The sequence below is a fragment of the Manduca sexta genome, chromosome 11 (assembly GCF_014839805.1).
Source record: "Manduca sexta isolate Smith_Timp_Sample1 chromosome 11, JHU_Msex_v1.0, whole genome shotgun sequence".
Taxonomy (NCBI): Eukaryota; Metazoa; Arthropoda; class Insecta; order Lepidoptera; family Sphingidae; genus Manduca; species Manduca sexta.
The window spans coordinates 1,864,904-1,887,086 of record NC_051125.1 but is presented as its reverse complement, the minus strand read 5'-3'; the positions used below and the strand labels follow the sequence as shown (position 1 = coordinate 1,887,086).

General features: G+C 35.7%; 2 protein-coding genes across 3 annotated transcripts; both read right to left on the bottom strand.

Annotated features, from left to right (window-relative positions):
* Positions 1 to 681: 681 nt before the first annotated feature.
* LOC115455307 (transcription factor VBP) lies at positions 682 to 21,863 on the bottom strand. 2 transcript variants are annotated; one of them, XM_037437648.1, is made up of 5 exons: positions 21,733 to 21,863; positions 20,917 to 21,095; positions 20,080 to 20,237; positions 1,759 to 2,292; positions 682 to 1,556 (listed from the first exon to the last, which is right to left on the bottom strand). In XM_037437648.1, the coding sequence occupies exons 4-5, from the start codon at positions 2,144 to 2,146 to the stop codon at positions 1,333 to 1,335; spliced, it is 612 nt and encodes a 203-aa protein (XP_037293545.1). In that variant the 5' UTR covers positions 2,147 to 2,292; positions 20,080 to 20,237; positions 20,917 to 21,095; positions 21,733 to 21,863; the 3' UTR covers positions 682 to 1,332. The 2 variants fall into 2 exon arrangements, with proteins under 2 accessions (XP_037293545.1, XP_037293546.1); XM_037437649.1 differs by lacking the exon at positions 20,080 to 20,237.
* Positions 14,129 to 15,564, bottom strand: LOC115449587 (hepatic leukemia factor-like). Its single transcript, XM_030177450.2, has one exon. The coding sequence runs from the start codon at positions 14,948 to 14,950 to the stop codon at positions 14,333 to 14,335; it is 618 nt and encodes a 205-aa protein (XP_030033310.1). The 5' UTR covers positions 14,951 to 15,564; the 3' UTR covers positions 14,129 to 14,332.
* Positions 21,864 to 22,183: the final 320 nt, after the last annotated feature.

Below are 22,183 nucleotides of genomic sequence, written 5' to 3'. Positions count from 1 at the left end.
CTTCTACCCGTTTTTTTAGAATTGCCATCATTTATTACTAAAAACACAAATGATTAATTGAGGTCAAAAGTTTCAAATGGTTAGAAGTTATAATCAGTTATATTATAAGTATATAAATGTTGAATATAGAAAAAAAAAACAAGTACAAAAGTAACCTTTACTTTTATTGCGTGTATTTATGGCATGAACCCCGACGCGAATTGTTCCTATTTGGGGCGGTGTTGTATTGTGCAAGCCACACCTCATGGCACGAGCCATTATATACCAACCTTTTGTATGGACTACATAGTACAAATTGCTTTGCTCTTTATAAATAAATTGGAACTTAATTCGAGATTTTTATGGTTTCTGTTCGGTTGTCGTATTTTTTAAAGTACGGCAAAGTTAACTCTGCCTGAGATAATATTTTGTAGTACAAGTATTATGTCGACTAGCAGGGGAGGATTCTCGATGGTTGCAATAATTTGCTGGCCTTGCTTTGCCCTTTAACTTTAGGAACAAATAAATATCCTTTGACAAATAGAATAAAAAAATTGGGTTATGGATTTTATTACAGGACAAAATTTTCTGCAATTGTTTCATCACCGATTATTATAGTAATTAACAGGGCCTTCTCAGAATATGCAGGAAAAATAATAAACAAAAAATATTATTATATTAAATTTATTAATACCATCATTTTTATAAATTACATAATATATTCTATATACATTTGGACATGTGAATTGACTTAATGGCTAAAAATTGCACATTATATAATATCCTAGTATTATCTCACTCGGGAATAGTTTCTCGCACAACAGAGACGAGAATAATACAGCATTATCTTGTCTTTAAACTAGCTGTTAATTTCAACATTCAAATCAGTTTTCTATTATAGAATTTCTGCCATGCGAGAAACTGCCTAAATTTTCTATACAAAGAGATATTACAAAGATAATTAAAGTATTATTTTATGTATTTTACAACTATTTAAATAAATACCTTATTATAATACCCTTATCTACTTCATCACATTGCACATTAAACCTATCAGTCTTAACACAGCAACTACAGTTACTTTACATAAGTTCAAAATATACAATTCCTCACTTATGACATCAGCTCGATAATTAGCAACTTAGAAATCTACGTTCTCTATAGAACGAGATTAAGTACGACCAATAATCACCAGAATTTGATAACCAAAGGCCCGTTGACTACCGGCAAATAACTACAGATTATCACCTAGCGATAAGAACAGTTAGTTACATATCACCAACGATAGATTCTGATTTTTAATTATCAGAATAATATTGATTATGAAGGACACATAGATGTCCCAGGTTTTGGTTAATTCCTACATCTACCGCAGACTTGGTTCGCAAGCATTGCCTTCAGTGCGGCAACTTCCCGTCGAAGATAGGTGACCTTCAAAGCGAGGTGTACTTCCCTCAGTTTCCTCCGGTCTCGGCTCTGTTTCGCCGCGAAGTTGTTCCTCTCCCTCTGTCGCTTGTACGACTCGTCTGCTGTCTCGTTCTTGGATTGCACCGTCCTTCTCATTCTCGGATTGTTACCTGTAAAGAGAGAGAGGTTATTAATTGTTGCAATTATTTAAGTGTATTAAATATGTTTTTACCTATTTTTTTTAAAAAAGAATATTAAATCTTGTTATTTAATTTGTAACTTTATTCGAGTGTAATATAGTTTACTTATCATAAGAATAAACACTAATAAATATACAACTTTAAATAGAATAATTTAATTAGTGACGCTTACCCAGTAAAGTGCCGCCATTCTTCTCCGCCATAGCCCTCAACGCGTCGCGTTCAAACGCTTGGAACTCAGGGTCATCTGACAGGCAATCCACGTCCACCATGTCAAAGGTTCGCTTCATCGGCTGGTCTTGCACCGGAGACGCCGGCGGAGACAAATCATGGCGCGTCACACTAGTCTGATACACTTGCTCGTAGCGCGGATACGATTCGTAGGAAGATAAGCTGCCTCCAGATAAGGGGGATATCTGCCCCACCGACGCGTACATCGGGGGATACGCATACCCTGGGTATTCATAATTCACATATTCCAATCTAGTCTGCTGTTTCTCTTTGACATTCTTCGTCAAGTCCAGAGCGACGTCCTCAGCGTACGGTGTCCACAGCGACATTTTTCACTAAATAGTTCCGATCTCACCGATATGTGGCTAGCACGAAGGGTGCAAGGCTAATACGGCAAGGGTTGCCCGCGCGCCCCTTTTGTTGCGAAGGGCGGGGCTTAGGGTGGGGATGTCGCCGGTAAGGAAGGGGTTGCTACCTGCCACAATAACGGGATATGCAGAGACAATGGCGTTTATTACAACTGTAAATTATAATGCAATTGGGTCTCTTTCTGGAAATTGAAAGTGCATTTTGCAATTGGCGTAATTAAGATGAGTAAAAGGATTGCAATAATTCAACGTATATTTTTTGGGAAAATATGTTTGACAGTATTTTTGGATGCAAATTGAATAAATATTATCTTTAGGTCCGGTAGTTCCAAAAATTTAAACAATTGTTTTAGTGCCAAATTTAATTAATGAAAATAATTTTTCATAAGTCAAACCTTTATAGAACGCTTCAAAGATAATTACAACGGTTACTATTTAGTATATAAATACATTATACAAGAACATAAGTTTAGAGTTTCTTTCATATATTTTATAAAACCCAAAACCCACGTCTCTACAAAGAATATCGCAAAATATATTCACAATTTTAACATAGATACATTAGAAATCAGCGTGTTTGTGTACATCACAATATTTTTGAAATTCTAAGCGAGATAACAATGACTCAATGTCAATTTGTTAATAGTTTTGTTTTGGCACAACATGTTGTTGAACGCAAATGACGGATTAATTCGTGAACACACTAATTATGTAACTTTGTCAACAAATACATTCATTAAACAGGCGATTAATATGAAGAATTCTGAGAAACTTTTCGTATTTTGTAAAAAACAAACTTATTGATTGAAGCAATTTATTTATTTCATAGCTTTATTGTACGCCAAAAACGAATGACTATGCTTAAGATTAAAAAAATTGGCGGTCTTATCGCTCGAGGTAATATCTTACAGACAACCATTGGAAGAAATATATTATACATTTTATAACCCCCACACAAAACTGATTGACAAAACACTAAACTTTATTCCCCACCAGACAAAGGGTGAAGTTTTCCCAAAAGGAACTCAACACAACATATAAGTAGGTACTAATATGCATAAATGCGGTTTGGAAACCGCTCAGATAATTGAATATGCAATTTCGAAAAGGGCACATGACCGAAAATGTAAAAAGTTCAGGAAATTGAAGTGTTATTATGTTTCTCGATGTAGATCTAGATATATTTACGAGATGTGCCCTTTTCGAAATTGCATATTCAATTATATTTTACACAAGTGACGAAAGGGAAGCCGGCAGGAATCTGGTTATATGGATCCTTTGCCAATATTAGTAAACCTAAAAATTTCGCGAATTACCCCAAATTGAATCAACCAGGACATTTTGCTTCATTTGCCTTTTACTCGCTACTTTACCCGATAATTCGCATGACAATGAAGGCTCAGATGAAGCCGTCCGTATGTCCAGCACATTGAGAGCTATCGATGCATTATCGTGGGACACTTCCGCTCTGATGTCACGGTGGTCCGTCGACAATGCAACGAATGGATACCTACAAAAACCACTGAATAATAGATTTGGATTAACTGTATATGTGATACTTTAGATTAATTTACTAGACATTGAGACTAATATTAAGATGAACGTATTATTTAATTACTAAGTGCCATATTAAGAAATAGGTAAATCTCAAGTTCGCTCTCAAGCGCGATATCAGATGAGACGGTGTCAACTAAGATCTACATTTTAAAAATAGTCGCTATCTAGTAAACCCATATTAACATCACCTCAAAAGGTATTTAAGTCATACTGTGTGACGGATTTTGACAGCTGACTTTTGTTTATGTACAGCGCACACGCAGCTGAGAACAAGCTCTTAAATGACAGCTTGAGCTTGATTAAATAGTTTAATATAATAAAAGCCTACTAGAGATTCTACTCAAATTTGACATTGATTTATTGTTACCGCTCTAGGTCCCTAGATGACATTTAGTGGTTTAAGGAGACGACCGCCAAAGTTAAGGCATTATTATAATTCAGAATTCTGTCCCTCTTTGTTCCTGACGCCATCCAATGCACAAGTAATATATTATATCCAATGTAATTATGGAACATTATATATAATCAATAGAATCTCATCCTCTCCTAGTGACCATCCTGAGCCGAGGTTCGTAACCCGTTAGTGGATGGCCTCAAGTCGCTTAATTTTCAAGGATTGCAAGCTCTTTCAAAAGTCCGGTGTGTTTGTATAAGCCGGCCCTTGCCACGCTAACAAACGTAGGGTCATGTTAGAAAAAAATAATGTCTCAGAAGAGCTCTGTATAGTGTGCCATATAAACAATATTAGTTTGTATAATTATATCTGGGTGTTTTTTTTTTACTGTTTATACGTTTCTTGCTATCAAGAAACTAGCTTACTCATACCATCCCTGTAGAACTAACAGCCGGTCACCAGACCCAGCGTTTGCAATCGGATTTGTAAAATCTCCTAAACAAAAAATTATAGAACTTCTTAACTGCAGATTAATTTAAACTCGCTAATACTTCCAGAAACTTCGCGGTAATAATCTTCAATTCATAATTAATAAAAGCGAAAATAAGTAGCCTTTAGGAGCCGATTGACAATCCGGGCTCATTGTAGCAACTAGCAACCGATTGTTTGTTTATGGCGGCGCGGTTGTAAAACAATTGTTTCGGTTGCGACGGCACCTGCAGGTAGCGCACGTGACATAATCATAGAAATGGGAATTTAAACTGTTTATTTTGGACTTTAGTTTAATGTGTTTACTTGCAATGGCTATTTATTATAACTACGGTGGTAGATATTTTAGCGTGAAGATAGTTCTGTCAAAGATATAATCATTAGCATTTTTATAAAATTCATACTAATATTACCTATTAATTATTATAACAAGAAACCCTTATAAATTTGTATGTAAGGAGGCGGCTTCCGAACTTCCGATCTGATCCTTTAATTTCATTAAAGAAATAGGCATTAGACAAAAAAAAATTAATCACTCTTTATGGGGAATATTTAAGCTGTTATTTTTTTCAAACCCCACACGTTGGTCATCAATAAATGTTCGCGTTAAATATGTCACCGACACATTCAATATACCGCCTCGTGGACATTGTGTGCTTGTCTGTGTGTGTGTCCGTGTGTAGGTGCATGATGGACTACCGTGTGACCACACAGATGCTAGTCTCTCGTATGAAAGCCCGACTTGGCACCGTATATCTCCAAAAATTTGTTTGTTCGCACAAGATATATCTAACTTGAAATTTCTCAGGACACCAAGCGTGCTGTACAGCCCTTTATTCTTGGGCGTATGAAGTATAATTAATGTACTTTATAGACAGTCTTGTTGACTATAGCGCAGGATTGTGATTCATGGAAGGATTTTGGGGAGGCTTTGCCCAATATTGGGTCATTATATGCTGATACGATACGATACATAGCCTTGACTTTCACCATCAGTTTAATATAAAATACAAAATATATTGTATCTAAAACTTCAACGGCGTTGTATAAAAAAATCGGTTAGCAAAACTTTAAAGCTTCTGTTGTGGATTAAATGCAGGCATTAAGCAATTTTTCAATGTTATTTAAATAAAAACTTCTTTAAAAACACAATAAATTAAAGCCGTGGATAAAATGAATCCTTGAATTTTATTACTTCACTAATCCCGATGTATTTTCAGCGGCTTCTTAACTAATATTTAATCCGATTAATAAAACACGGAATTAAGCAATGACTATGTTTTTCCACTAATAACCAAGAGTTCTTTTTATTTACTCTAATTTAGTCTCTTACACTTCTGTAATAAAATAATGGCCACTTATAGTCTGTATTTAATAATGCAATGTTCCAATCCACGTTACCCTAAATACATGATACATAACCGACCCTACGGGAGGGCGTCGCGAATATTACATAGGGAATGCAAGTTACCCCTTGGCATTCAAAAACAAGCCGAAACACAAAGGAGAACAGTAAGTATTTATTTGTACGGCTCAAAATGCAAGTCTGCGACGGATTAGTTCCGTTATCGATTGTTGATCAAATCTTCGAAAGGGTTTGAAAATCGGTGGGTTTAGCGCATTGTGTGGAACGGTGCCAAGTTTGTCTCATAGACAATGTTATCTATGATTACGAATGTGTATTGTTTATGACATATTTTTAACTAAATGACGAGCATTTTGCTGGCCTGATACTGACCAGTTATATCAGAACTCTTACGTAGTATATTACTTACACTATTAGCTTCCATTTCAAGCCCGCCTCCAATCGAACTTTTTGTGAAGGCATAAACATTAAAAACACTATTACGCATAAAACATCCTCTCTACTACGTGTTAAGTTCCATTATCGACGCTAGATGACGCTAGTTGAAAAGTAGATCGCGCTATAATATAGTAACAAGCCCAAGTATAAGTATCCTGTGTGTTTATCCATACAGACCCCTAATCGATGATGTCTTTATCCTCTCAAAACGACCGCCCTGAGCCGAGGTCCGTATCCCACTCGGGGGTGCCCTCAGCATGGTCGTTTAAATTGAACAGGCTGGAGCGCCTAAAGCGTTCACTCGGAAGACCGGTGCAGCTGAATAAGCCGACTCGCGTCAGGCTACCAGCAGTAGTTATAAAAAAAATCATTCAGACATCCAGACGTAACTTAGTACTAGGTATTCTTCGCGGGCACTTTCCGCGAATTTTTGAGGGTGGACCAACGTCGCTGCCGAAATCAACCATATCATAACTAGAAATGAGAAAATATCTTCTATTCAACGTAATTTTATATAACGCAGTAGTTAAATGATGTTTTATTTTGATTGAATACTAGTTGTCGTTTGTGGATCGTTCCACGTGAACTATTTGTTCCTTTTTAATTCATGTAGCATTATATATTTTCCGGTGTAAAAATTAGCCTAAGTTAGTCCAAAATATAGTCTGTGTGCTAAATAAATTTATCCAAATCCATTCAGCGATTTCGGCGTTTACTCACTTCTCAAATGCCACAACCAGTTCTAGTGTAGCTGATGCCACTGCCACTAGCTGGCTATAGAAAATTCGCCAATTCGAGCAATTTTAAACCACGGTTTATCGTTCAATAGCATCTAAAACATATTCAGGTAAATTATAATTGTATAAACAAGGATCTTTTTCAGTTTCATTATAATCTCACAAATACTTCCAGAAACTGCGCGGTAATTTAATCATCAATTCAATCCGATTAGTAAAAGCGAAAATAAGTAGACTAGAAGCCGATTGACAATCTGGACGCATTGTAGCAACTGGCAACCGATTGTTTATGGCGGCGCGGTTGTAAAACAATTGTTTCGGTTGCGACTGCAAGTAGCGTAACAATCGTGGAAATGGAACTTTACACTGTTTATTTTAGAATTTAGTTTAATGTATTTATTTTATATGTGTGAGATAGTTTTATTTTCTTACGGTACTAACCAACAGCATATATGTACTTATATTAATAAGAACAAAATCGTACATTGTGTCTGATTATCATTAACTGATACATCACCATTCACATTTCTATTAAGATTTTATACTTACTAATATTATAAAAAGAAAAACTTTATTACATCGGTCAATAAGTCCCGAGCCTAGGTAAGAAAAAACATTTTTTTTGACATAATTCGTTTTTATTCATCAAGATAGTCTCCTTCAAAAGTGATACAATCAATCCAGCCCATCTTTAAAATTTTTATACCCTTCTTATAAAACGATTTGTCTAACCCTTCGAAATACGCTTCAGTTTCAGCGATCACTTCTCCATTTGGGTCAATTTTTTTTCCGGAAAGCATTTTTTTCACTTTAGCAAACAGGTAATAGAAGCATTTGAGGCCGTTTTTTCGCGATTTTATGCTTCAGACGCACCAGTTATGCCATATAATATTCGCTATTGATCCTTTCTCCCTTCTGAAGATAATCAATGAATATTATAACTTGCGCATGCCAAAACACGGAAGCCATAACCTTGCCAGCTGACATTTGTGATTCTGGTCGCTTTGGACGCCTTTCATCGATTGCCGTCCATTCAATTTACTGCCGTTTTGACTCTGGAATGTAGTGGTGGATCCAGGTTTCGTCCGTTATCACATATTGCAAGAAAAAATCCGTTTTATTTCGCCTTAAAAGCCCCAAACAGCACTCTGAGGCTTCAACACGTTGATGCTTTTGGTCAACGGTGAGCAAACGCGGTACTCACTTTGAACAGAGCTTTCTCATGGACAAATGTTCTTGCAAAATGACAAATGCATTGCCTGTTGATATCTTTAGAATGTCGGCTATCTCCTATAACATCACTTTACGATCTTCCAAAACGATTTTGTGTACTTTTTTATGTTATTTGGAATCACAACCTCATTTGGACGTCCTTAGCGTTCAACATCATTGGTGTCTGTATGCCCACGTTTAAATTCAGCAAACCAACGTTTAACTGTTGCTTTTGATGGAGCAAAGTTCTCATAACATTTATCGAGCCAAACTTTTGTTTCGACGGTATTTTTATTCATTGAAAAACGATGTTTAAACAACATTCGAAATTCTTTTTCTTCCATTGTTTTAGAGACACTCAAAGTAGCATCACTAAAATCACTGTAACTTTTTTACAAATTGTTAAAAGTTTATAAAATTTTGACATGCGTTACATTGAGGTCAGTAATTTTTGAAAATCGGTAGTATTTATCCGTAACAGCGCAATTTATATATTAGGCTCGGGACTTATTGACCGATGTGTTATAAACTATGTAAAATGTAGGCTCTGAAACTTCTAATCTACTTCTTTAATTCCATAAAAGGCTAGCAATAAGCATTTGTGAATAAAAGTAAATGAATAATTAAAAGGAGATATCAGTAGTTATTTTATTAAACCCCACACCTTGATCATCAATAAGTATTCGCGTTAAATATGTCACCGACACACATCGAAGGTACCGCGTCGTGGTCATCGTGGGATACACACATGTTAGTCTCTCGTATGAAAGCCCCTCTTGGTACCTAATATCTCCAAAAATTATTGTTTTTTCGTACAAGATATATCTAACATGAAAAGTTTGTTACCAAGACTTTAAAGCTTCTGCTGTGGATTAAATGCAGGCATTAAGCAATTTTTCAATGTTATTTAAATAGAAACTTCTGTAAAAACACAATATTAAATTAAAGCCGTGGATAAAATTAATCCTCGAGTTTTATTAATTCACTAATCTCGTGGCATGTTTAGCGGCTTCTTAACTAATATTTAATCCGATTAATAAAACACGGAATTAAGCAACGACTGTAGTTTTTTCACTAATAAACAACAGATATTTTTATTGACTCAAAATTAGACTTTATAATGGCCACTTAAAGCCTGTTTTTTGCAATGCAATATTTTAATCCACGTTACCCTATATATCCAACCGTTATATACTTGATACATGACCGACCCTAGAGGTGGACGTCGCAAGCATTACGTGGGGTATGCAACTGGCACTCGGCATTCAAAAACAAACCGAAACACAAAGTAAAACAGTGAATATTTATTTGTATGGCTCACAATACAAATCTGCGACGGATTAGTTCCGTTATCGATTTTTTAGCAAATCTATCAAAGGGCTAGAAAATCCCCACAGATTTTGTTGCACCGAAAATACCACTATTGTGTTGAATGGTAGGTACGAAGTTTGACCGCATAGAAAATGTTAGATAACATTTCCATTGATTGTTTATTGGCTGTCATGATAGTTTTCTACGTATAAAAGACATCGTAAACGATTTTTCGCGTTATAAATATTGCTTTACATATTTGTCCGGGATAAAAGTAACTTGTAATCTATATTATGTTAGCCCAAGACGGAGTTTTTTCTCTGAACTCAATTATTCTTACATATCCATCGAGCGATTTCGGCGACCGCTGGTAACATGCGAACATCTTTGCAATACTTTGATTTTTTAATGAATACTTAATAAGTACCCATTTACAATTGTATGAAAAATAATTTCATATCCTTACAATAGGTATTTGTAAATTGAAAGAATAATTATTCGTAAATCCTCGCTAAGAAATAGACGATCCCGCGTTCAGTATGCGTTGTTTCACCGGGATGCAACAACCAGCTACGCAGTACTTTGCGCTCGCAAGATGAGTATCTCCCTACGTTGCGCAACTGATACCTTTAACAATGAGAACTCGGCATTGGGCAGCGCCGAAGTCGTAGACGGTTTTTCGATTTACTGACAACGTGATATACTTTATAATTTAGCATCAGTTACGTTAAACATGGTACTACCAGCGCGGTACACCATATGTTAGAATAAATAAATAAATGTTGCGTCAACCGTCGATAATAAATAAATTGAATTACATAAAATTATATACCATGAAGTTAGTATATATGTATAGTTACACTGCATATTTGGATTTTAGTTCTATTAGGGGCACTAGATGGCGGTAGTTGAAAAGTAGATCGCGCTATGGTTTGGTTGAGCGGCCGAGTACATAGTGTTAGGGGTGTTGTAACCATCTTTACAAACATCCAAACAAATCAAACTTTTAATACTAGGTTTTGCTCGCGGTTCTTCCGCGTATTTTTGAGGAGTTGGTCGGCTTAACGGCTCTGAACCAACCGTATCATTCCATGAAAATACTAAATAGGGGAAGTTGTTTTCACAGGCCCAAAATTGGATTTTGCACCTAGCGTCCGCCCGAAGAATACCAGGATTCTAAAATACGTTTCCTAGTATTTTTATTCTGAATAGGAAAGTTATCTATTACCTATACTACTAAGGAACACGATCCCGTAACCCGTTCATAAATATAAATTTCTAATACTTTGTATATAAAAATTCATGTTACCAAAAGTTATGACATTTATTTATTCTTTATGTTTTGTGATTATTGTTTTTTTTTTATTGAAAAACAAAATCATGGGATATGTATTATACAATTTATACAAAAAACACACCGTAATAGCTACCGAAATGGCAACGACAAACGAATCAAATGTTATTTACCTGCCGACTGCGGTAGTATTACTACGGGTCTAGTCTAAGTCACCTGTCACCTGGTAGTAGACCTGAACTATTAAGTGCTAAAGCTTCCCTTTATGCAGAATCTAATTATCATTAGAATGATTTGCAAACTGCATTCATGCTTATTAGTATCTTTATGTTGTGTCGGAGTCCCTTTCGGAAAATTACACCTTTCTGGTACACACTGTGTTTTATGAATAAAGTGTAGACTTGTTCCTGTAAAAAACGCACCGTGGAACGTTAATTCCTAAAAAAAAACATCTGATTTATTGTCTCATTTACACAAAATTAGTTCAACTAAGTATTAGAAAAAACAGCGAATGTCCTGAGTAATATAATTAAAGCATAGACATATAACTACGTATATAGAAATAGTTCCAATGGTGTCGTGCAGGGGTTGCGTCTACTAATTGAGCGAGGGTCGCACCCCTATGCGCAATAACTAACCTAACTCAATGACGAGTATATAAGGGAACTAATACGTTTAACCATACCATTTAAATGTAGGAGAGAATGGCACAGTCGGTTTCTTATTTATATTATTGGAGATGAGGTTATCAAACCTCGGTTGAGAAATTGTCTAATGGGTAAACCAATGGTAAATAAGTTTTATGGAGACATAAGTTGTTTTAATAATATCCAAGAACTATATTGGCTACTAAGTATGTCCAGCAAACTGGAACAAAATTATGGTTTCATAGTCGTACTTGACGATAAAATTCGCCGAGTGTTAGACTAGTCCCCATATAAGCTTGTATTTCTATTTATCTAACATTTTATGAGTCGTAAATAATATACCTTAAAAAATAGACTAATAAACCGATCACAACAGTGGGGAAAGGTCCATATAACCCGATTCCTGCCGACTTCCCGGCTTCAGGTATGTGACTTAAATCTCGTCATTTAGGTAAGTAAAATTACTTGACAATGTATAACTTTGCTGGTGGTAGGATATATTTTATATCCGCCCATATAGCAACCACCATACCCTTGTTAACACCCGCCATATTGGCCCACGTAAATGTGTCCCTTTCCGGGATCAGCCTGTATATCCGCTTCCAACAGACCGGCATAATTGTATCGACTACCCAGTGATAATCTTCTCTCGTCAGTCGACATTCTATTGGACCCCACTCCACTTACCATCAGGTGCAAAAAGGTCACTTACCCGTACACGTTTAAAAAAAATAGCGACCCACAGGACTTAGCCACGCGCCCATGTTTACACAACTTGAGTGAGATATGAAGCCATAAACTTCGACGTAAAATAAATAACGGATAGCATTCCTTTCCACGTTACCATATAACGAAACCATTCAATAGCTTTAAAAAAATTGTCCGTCCGCTCTTAATTTGACAACTTTGAGGCAGAAGTGTAGACTGTGCTGTGGCTTTTATTTTATTTTAGTCTGAAATATACACATCATTACTTGGTATATCACGCTGCCTACATTAACAGCTTCAATCCTCTGCATTTGAATTCCTTTAATATGAATTGCATCTCGATCTACAAATTTAGACAAAACGTAAGTACCTAAATCATAATAATAACACATGAGTTTATTAAGAGAAACTCAATTAAAATTACCTAGAGAACCTCTACATTAAAGATAATCTACTATTAACTAATAAATCACTTTTAGCTCCTCATAAAAAAAAATGGTTTTTACTATGGCTCAACAGTTTATGACGACTATAAGCTACTGCAACTAAAAATAACTATTATTTTTATGTTCCTGTACAAAAGGCGTCGCTTCTGACACAAGGCAAGTAAAAAACATAAAAGACATGGGCGGGCATTGCGCACGCGTCGAATTCACCGACCAATGAGAGCGAATCACTTGGTATATTATGTTACGTAATATGTATAGATCTGCTAGGTATTTTTCAGGATGATAATTGATAGAGATCAAAATTTTTGATTAACGAACTCTAAGCAATACTTACATATTGGTAATTGAGAAATATGTACATATTATTAATTTGGATTAACTTTAAAGTACCTACACAAAATACGAAGTATTATGATTGCGATTCATTTGGATTGTGGTTGATACTAATTAGTACTTATAATATACCTGAGTTTTAATTTGTATATTCGATTAAATAAAAATAAAATACATACGCGCCGAATTAAAAACCCTTCCGGCATTTTGAAGTCAATTAAAAAAAATGTTTATATTTCCAAAAAGATATGACAGTATTAGATATTTTTTTAAAGCAACTCTAAAGTAACTTCCATCAAAATTCAGACTTGACACAAACAAGCCATCTTAATCGGATTATTCGGCAGTGCAATAACATCTCTATTTTTCTTTGATGCCGGATTTTTGCAACCTTTTTACAATCGACTAACGGGCGGATTATTTTTATTTTTTTGCATCTGCATTGGATTAACCCCGGCCGCCATAAATAATTACGAAAACAATTACCAGATTAAAATTTGTTTATGATTGGGATTTATTTGTGGAATATTTCGTCGGTAATTAGAAGTCGGAATGGATCCAAAAGGATTACGTTTTACGGTAAATCGTTCTGTAATCCTGGATTATAGAAGTTCGTACTGATCCTAAAATCCTCGTAGCAAACTGTAAGTATTATTGAGGTATTATTTACACTTTACAATGATATTTAATTTTATATTTTAATTTATTATTGTTGCTAAATTACTATGATTCACATCGATGCTGTTCAGGTACCAAATTTATGCGGCAGTTCGTCACAAGTGCCTATTACTGGTGCACATGATTCCTGCCGAATGTCCATCGATATCATGAAAATATCTACGCTCTTTATGTATTGTACCTCACCAATATATTTAATGGTAATACTTTTAATTTTATTGTTATATAAAATTATCATTATTCATTTGGTTTTAACCCAACTATTATACGACTTTAGTGCAAATAAGTAATAAAGTAAACAAAAAATTCGTAGCAAAATTTATTGCGATATATTCTATAAACTCTGATGACATAGACAATTCCAAATATGTATTTACATTACAATAATTTATATTTACAATCTATACAGTCTTATTATCTCCCGTAGCTTAAACCTAGCTCTAAATTCTCTAGATTATGCGCCACTTCACTCATTGCCGAACATAACATCTAGCACAGATGTGAAAGCTTATTCCAGATCTTTCCAATTTCTTTTCAACACTCGCTGATCTGTCGACATCTGTTACATACTCCTGCAGCCAACCTTCCTCTTAGTTCCGCCATTTTCTTTTTCAAATACGTCACTTGGAATGCCAGTCGGACCTCCCTGAGTTTCCTTCGATCTCTGCTCTGTTTTGCCGCATAGTTGTTCCTCTCTCTTTGTTTTCTATACGAATCATCAGCCGCCTGGCTTGTTTGAACAGCTCTTCTCATCCTAGGGTTATTGCCAAGTAAAGTGCCGCCATTCTTCTCAGCCATAGCCCGGAGAGCATCTCTCTCGAAGGCCTGGTACTCCACATCATCTGACAACGATTCTGTGTCGAAGAAATCCGGCGAATTTGGTGGTGAGGGTGATACGAACGTCTTCTGTTGCTGGTATTGAGGCCACACTGGCTCCGGGGATATCTGCGCTGATGGAACAGTGTATCCCACATGTTGAGGGTACGGGTAGCCTGAATAATACTGATTGTCGTGCGTAGTTGGGTACACATATCCACTGACCGGAGGCGATGAATTAGTCACCGGCAAATCCGGAGACCTTCTCTCGATCTTGACCACTGGCTTGCTCAAATCCAGAGCGGCTTCCTGCGCGTACGGTGTCCAGAGAGACATCTTGGTCACAACTTGTTCACACGAAAAGAAAATTGCAAATGACGGCCGTCCCTTCTCTAATGGCTAGTGGCAAAAGGGGCGGGGCCTGTTGTACCCTTTAGGGAAGGGTTGGACTACCTGCGGTTAACCCTAACGGGACGCAGTGTGGACATTGCATTGATTTACAGTTTTGCAAATTTTCTTCCTGGAACGCGTTCAACTGTACATCGACTGATGATCATAGGGTTGATTCACATCAATTTATAGTAAAAAATGGATTGTAAGTTGGTTCCTAATGAGTTTATTTTTCGTTTCGAGCGTTGCAAATGATCCTTGCATTTTTACTAATCCCTCTCTATTAGCTAATTGAGGCAATAATGTTGAGAAAAACAAATATCTTAATTAATGTGAAACATGGAATTATAATCAAAAATTAAATGTGTAATATTATGTTTGTTTTGATTAACGAGATAATTTACAAAATAAGATATCCTTCTTAAAGTTATTGTGATTTGCGATCTAGTAAATGATAATATTATTATCTGAGGTATAACTCTTTTAGTTATTGTATAAAGATTTTTATAAGGTGACAAATAATCATCACATTTACCTACGGAATAAAATTAGGGTAAGCACGCATGTATGAGCAAATATGTCTTTAGTGCGGTTACCGCCAAAATTCTTAATAAATAATACAATGCGAACAATTCCACATAATGTCTTGCTATGCATTTTTGCCTAAATTCAGTATCGCTAGCTTTAACGGTGAAGGAAAACATCGTGAGGACACCGTATAACTGAGCAGTTCTGTATAAGAATTGTCATGGTATACGAAGTCTGCCTTTCAGCACTAAGCCAGCGTGGTGGACTAAGGTCTAATTCCTGTCAGTAGTAGAGAAGGCCTGTGCCTAGCAGTAATACAGTATAATATAATACATAGCTGATATTATTATTATTTTACTTAAAGCAGTGTTTACATTATCTTCTTAACAACAGCTTGTACAAACATACTCAAGTATCTGGACCTCTCATCACATAATGTGCCAAATTCTCACATAACGGATTTTGTCCGCATATCGAATTACGGATAAACATTAGCCGCAGCTGCATTACACAAAAAATAAAATAAAGAATCTATTGCAGTGTAATAAAGTATGTTTTAGCGTGTGCCATTCGTGAGATGATATCAAAGGCATGGGGTGACACGTGGGTGTTTCGGTGAAACCCTTCCGCATTGCATTATGGAGCTACAATGCAGCCATTTCATTTAATAATTTAATTTTGTTTAATATAAAATATTAGCTACCTAATAGATTTCGTAATATTGAAATAAAATATTTTTCAGATTTTATTGCGATAAACTATATAATAATTTTCTTCCGACGTTTTGAAAACTTTGCAGCCTTCATGGTCATGAGTGTACTGAGGTGTTAGTCGTCCACAAAGTCAAAGTTACTATATATACCTACAATTTACAATTATACAAAAATACTTTTATTTCAACGTCTAACATTCACGTTACCATGAGAAATCATACAGGCTTATTCATCAAGAATATGATTCTCGGTGTCAGGAAATATTCCCACAAACACTAACTCGCCTAGGACAGAAGACACTCCGGAAAGTAATACGTAGGTAAGTATGTGTTTTAGAGATATATATTTGTTCTTTAGTTTAACTACATACACTCACATCACGACTTTATCCTCATACGGATAGGCAAGTGTGGAATCAGAGGAGGTACCCACTTTAGCCCTGTGTCTTTCTTTCCATAATGTAATAATTGTCGAGCGCATCGCCAGATCGGGCACGGATTCCAGACTCCGCGTTGATACTGAACAGAAAAACCTAATATCACTTTGCACGTCCCGGGATTTGAACCCAGGACCCCAGTATGTTGTCGTACAGTACACCCAATAATACTACGCCAACAAGGCACAATTAGAAATAATTACCATAAAAAATACAGTATTATAAAATATCCAAAGCATTTGACAACCTTTTATTCACTTATGAAGTCATGGAATAGAATCTCTTAATTATATCCTAAATATCATATCCGGCCGAGACACAAATGGTCATTCTGTATTGACAGATGACCATTTGTCAAAGAAAGAGTTGCGTGGACGGAAACTGCGCACAATACGGCGAATACACGACAGTTGGCTTTACCGCATCATCGCACTGTTTGAATAGCTAATGACTGGACATGCTTTAAGGTGGGCGCGGATCTGACGGGAAGCTATACACGCGATGCCTCGCTATAATATTACAAATTACTGAGATTCAATTAATCTTAAAATTACTGGCGTATGCCATACATTAAAAACAGTATACATAATAAATGATTTATGAAGTTGATGCAGTTGAAATTAGAATTAAAGATTACATTTTTTTAAGAGATTAATCATGCAGTATTCTGGCGGGAAAATTATCTACAGGATAAGCCTGCGATATTTTTGTCTCTAAACTCTATCTTAAAATAAAATATAGTGTTTAACTCTCTTTCAATCCCGGAATTTCTAACTCTTCTTAAACCATGAAAGCTAACGTATTTGTGTTTGTAGCATGGCGCCAGGTCTGCGCTGACCCTTATGGATGATCATTAGGATGAATAGCGACAGCGGATCCAGGAAGGAAATACAACAAAAAATAATTGGCATAATTATTTCGCAGGAATGAATTGTCGCGGTCCCATACATTATAATAACATATTTTTGTATTGAACTACCTCTGTCGGTGGACCAATGGTTTGTGTGATTTTTTTTCAGCGAACTTTTGTACCTACATGATTATAATAGTTATATCAGGGGAGAAAAACAATCCATATAAACTATTATTTATTAACTATACACGATGTATTTGGTATTTTAGGAACCCGAACTAAGTCGTTATCTGAAAAATAGGTATTGTATGTTTACATTGGATTAGTCCTTCTGAAGTCCTGGAATATCATTTCTTATTTATTATTTAGAAAGTATGTTACCAGAGAAGGCCAATAAACGAAAAGAAAAGTCCTGACTGACTCTATATTGTACACATTTCAAAATAATCTAGTTTGGTGAAATGAATTCATCTTTCTATTCATTCCGTTACGGTAATCGACACGTTCCACATTTCCCACGCGAAACTAGAAACAAAAACACGGCGCACGCGTCGTGTTAAGTGGACAAAGTGACAGATCCACAATGGGGTCACTTAAAATAACAGAAGAGATTCTAGTTAATTAGTGAATGAATCTCATCTACTCGAATTTCGGAAATTTTCAACTGAAATTTTCAACAGAGTTCAGCCAGATACGTAGGAGATATTATAGTGCACAAGTGTGTGCGCAATACCCTATGTATTACATCCTCTGTTCCTTCACTATCATAGTCCGGTGAGACGGCGATCTGACATGATCGGAGAGAGATCAGGCGCAGGACCAACGGCTTTGCGTGCTTTCCGTGGCACGGGTTTATCACTGGAGCTGCGACCGAGTAAATAAAAAAAAGGAAAAACACTTTCCCAATTATTTTTATATTCCTCTCGATAGCTTGGCTGTGTACCCTTAGGTACTTATCGCTTTAATCTATGATGGCGGTAACTGCTTACTACGGCCTACCTGTATCATCTTGTGGGGCGCTAACTCATCTGGTGACTCGGACAAAAAAAGTTTTTCAAATTAAACTTACAAGTTTGTGATTAGCAGACAGAAAAAAAAAGCTTTTGACGCTATCACACTGACGATTACCGTTAAGATACATTTTTACCTAGTTATTATAAAATCTAGTTACTAAGTAGTTAATTAAATCGACGCTTTAAGAGCAATCATATCTAAGCGACAATCAGTAAATTTTTTGAGTAGAATGCTTTAGAGTTTTGATTTTAATATAAAAATTCTTAACAATTCAACTTTTTATTTTATAAAGATATAGTCTAATGTTATTAAAACTGTCCTAGACCTGCAAAGCCTAGATCAAATGACACAGAAAAAAATGGCGATTCAAAATATTTATATAATTCATTTTCGGCATATTTGTCGCTTAGATATAATTGCCTTTCAAACTTTAAAATATACCTACTTCGTAACAAAAAGAGCTCATAGGCAATGAAATGAATCGGACAGCCTATATTTTGTTTAATTTGTGGTTGTCATATTTTTATCTCAAGCAGGAGACAAATAACAGTTAAGTTATGATTTGCAAATTTTGCCAGACAGGCCACACAACCAGCTTTCTTCCCGTTATAAGAGAATAAGATCATTGTTGCAAAGAAAGTGCCAGTTCACGGATCTCTGGAAATATTTGCATTGTCCCAACGCAATCCTTTTGTATTTCAAATGACAAACTTTTTGCATGCAGAATGAGTTACACAACTCCTGCGCACCGACTAATAGGATTAGAAGACGTTTTTGAATATTTTTGAAAATCATTTCCTTATTACAATACTTTGGGGTATTGTCTCGTGTCGATTTTGGGACTTGTTTTTAGTAAAGGGTAAAGCCGTATTCAACAGAAATATGGCAGAAGTTGGAACATTTCGGTTTGTCAATTGAATTGTCGGATATTAGAATTTCCCTATCTAACAATTATCATAAGTGTTGAGAGACTCGTCTAATTTATTTTTATTTAACATGGATACTTTGGTAACTTGATAGACTTCACACACCCTCAGTTCGCACTAAGCCAGCGTGATGGACTAAGACCTTATCCTTCTGAGTACTAGAGGGGGCCCGTGCCGAACAGTGCGACAGTATATTATGCAAGGCAAATATTGTTATGTGATATTTATTACGAATACTTTACAAACATTCAGTCCAATGACTGCTCTTTTTGTCACTCTTTCATGAATATAAAGAGGAAACTTATATACAACAAAAAACATTATGTATATTTACTTACTTATATGTGTGTGTATTTTACTTTTAGTAAACGCAAATTGCCAAAATCCTCAATTACTTTTCCGAAAAACTTACATTCTTATGAAATATAGAATACCGTTACAAATAATATGCTGAATAAAGATATTTCCTGACGATGCAAGTTGAATAGCGGTCCATATAACGGACATATTGTGTTCAATATAAATCGATAGGCGGAACTAAATTAAGTCACATCTGGCAACATACAAGGCAAATCTCCATGCGGAAATAAACTTTATACAAATACCTGTAAGGCAGCAAATTGATGAATGTCCCCGCAAGGTGTAGTTGTCACGCGCCTGTCATTTCCCGCCAAACCCTTTATCATGGCGGTCACAATCCCATTGTGCTATTGATGTTTTGTTACGTAGATGTATCGGTTTTTGAATCTGGACTATTTGATATCTATTTTTGCAAACAATAGTTTATGCTTTTATATTTTGTTGGATCGGTGAAATTTATAATATGTAATTTCCAGGGAATATAGATAAGCGTGAAAAACTGTATGAAGCTGGAAACTAGGACACACGATACTTTAATCAATTGAAATGAAATGATTTATTTAAATCCGTAAAATGTTATACATTATTAAGATTCCGTCAATATTAACTCTACCACCAGTTCGGAAAGCAGTTCTCACCAGAGAAGAACGAGCAAGAAACTCTGGTGTTACTCTTATCAAAATCAGTTCAAAGTAGACTACAGTACATAAATAAAGAGAGGAAAAAGAAATTGGTTGTTTATTGTTAATAATATGTCTCTTTTGGTCTACATTTGACCACACTGTAGTTACTTCTTTGTCAGTAAATAGTTACTATCACATCGGATTAGCGTACCAATAGTTTTACCAAGGCAGGCAAAAATATTCACTTGGTATTACCTAATAACTAGATACAGCGGTAATATCCTAGTGGGAAGCGGACCAGCCTGCCGAAATGAAGACGGCGGGTTCGAACCCAGCATTAAAGCCACAGACATTGGATTTTGGCCTTTTGAAAACTATAAACATGTGGGTATCCATATGCTTTGTCTAATAATTTCTCGTTTTATAACAAACGATAACATAGTAAGTTAACTTACTTACCTAGGAATTTGAAGATGTTCGAAGGTTTGTGAAGTTCACCAACTCACACTGGATCAGCGTAGTGATGATTTCGTCCTCGGCCAGTCTCGACTAAACGCGCCGCCACTGCTACGTGTGCTGACACGATGAGTCGAGGGTTTTCATAGACGCAGCATCGACTTATAGCGAGGAAACGTTTTCTGGAGGTTATAAACAATGAAGGAAGATTGTTTGTGAAGCAACTTGCAACTTTGGTCGTTACTAAGATATAACAATTACGGTTTTAGGGTTCGATCACCGAGCCGGACAGTGATATTGAGTTTTTTTACTTAGTACCAATCCGCAGTCTGGGATATGTACACGACATTACGACAGGTTTGCTCCGCATCACGTGGGACGGAATATGCACGTTGGAAAATGGGTGCACCAATTATGCCTCTGCCCACCCCTTCGAGCATTAAAGGCGCGGGTGGGTGTATAATAAATACCTACAATTCTAGAAGCGTTGCGGGTCAGCAAGGTAAATTGGGATTAGAGAAAGGAATAGTGTATGTAGGCTTTCCGATATCTCTTTCTCATACATATTGTAAATTGAACAGGCTGTCATCCTCATTACATTACTCTAGGTTCTTACTACTTACTACTCTTTACTTTGAACAGTTATTTTTACTCTGCCGACAAGATTTAAGTAGTACGAAAGAATGTTTTAAAAATTCCGTTACTTTAAGCGCGCTTTGTTTTGATTTTTGGGATTTTTAATCCGCTATGAATAGCCTCCTGCAACGAGAAGCTGAATCAAATGATTTATGGTATGACGATAAAGAAGTCGACAAATACCTGCACAATTGTGAGCCTTGCAATAATTTAATTTAAATTGAACTAAGTACTTCTTCAACATCTAATTACTTATAATCCAAAACACATAAAATATTCGTTTACTCACTGTAGGTACACACCTATGTATACATTTGTTTTATATTTTCCCAATGTGAGGGTAAGTATATAATATAAGTAATATTTAAAAAAGTCAAATATACATCAAGTTTGTATATTTTAGTGTTTGATTGTAATCTGTTTTGCGTCTTAATTTAATAAAAAAAAGTGTTTGTTTGAATAAATGCAATACAAAAATTAAAACTAGCCTCGACAATAATAATTTGTATTATTATAATTAGCTGAATATCGAAGAGCTAAATAGATTACACGTGACATTATTTATTCTATTATCATATTATTATGACTGTATTTTGATTTATATTTATTAAGAGACAGAAACAACAAAAATATG

Bases quoted from the DNA above. Each gene is read 5' to 3' on its own strand.
- LOC115455307 (XM_037437648.1), bottom strand. From the start codon at position 2,146: ATGTCGCTGTGGACACCGTACGCTGAGGACGTCGCTCTGGACTTGACG. The intron at 1,557-1,758 runs GTAAGCGTCACT...CTCTCTTTACAG, and splicing joins GAATGGCGGCACTTTACTGG to GTAACAATCCGAGAATGAGA.
- LOC115449587 (XM_030177450.2), bottom strand. From the start codon at position 14,950: ATGTCTCTCTGGACACCGTACGCGCAGGAAGCCGCTCTGGATTTGAGC.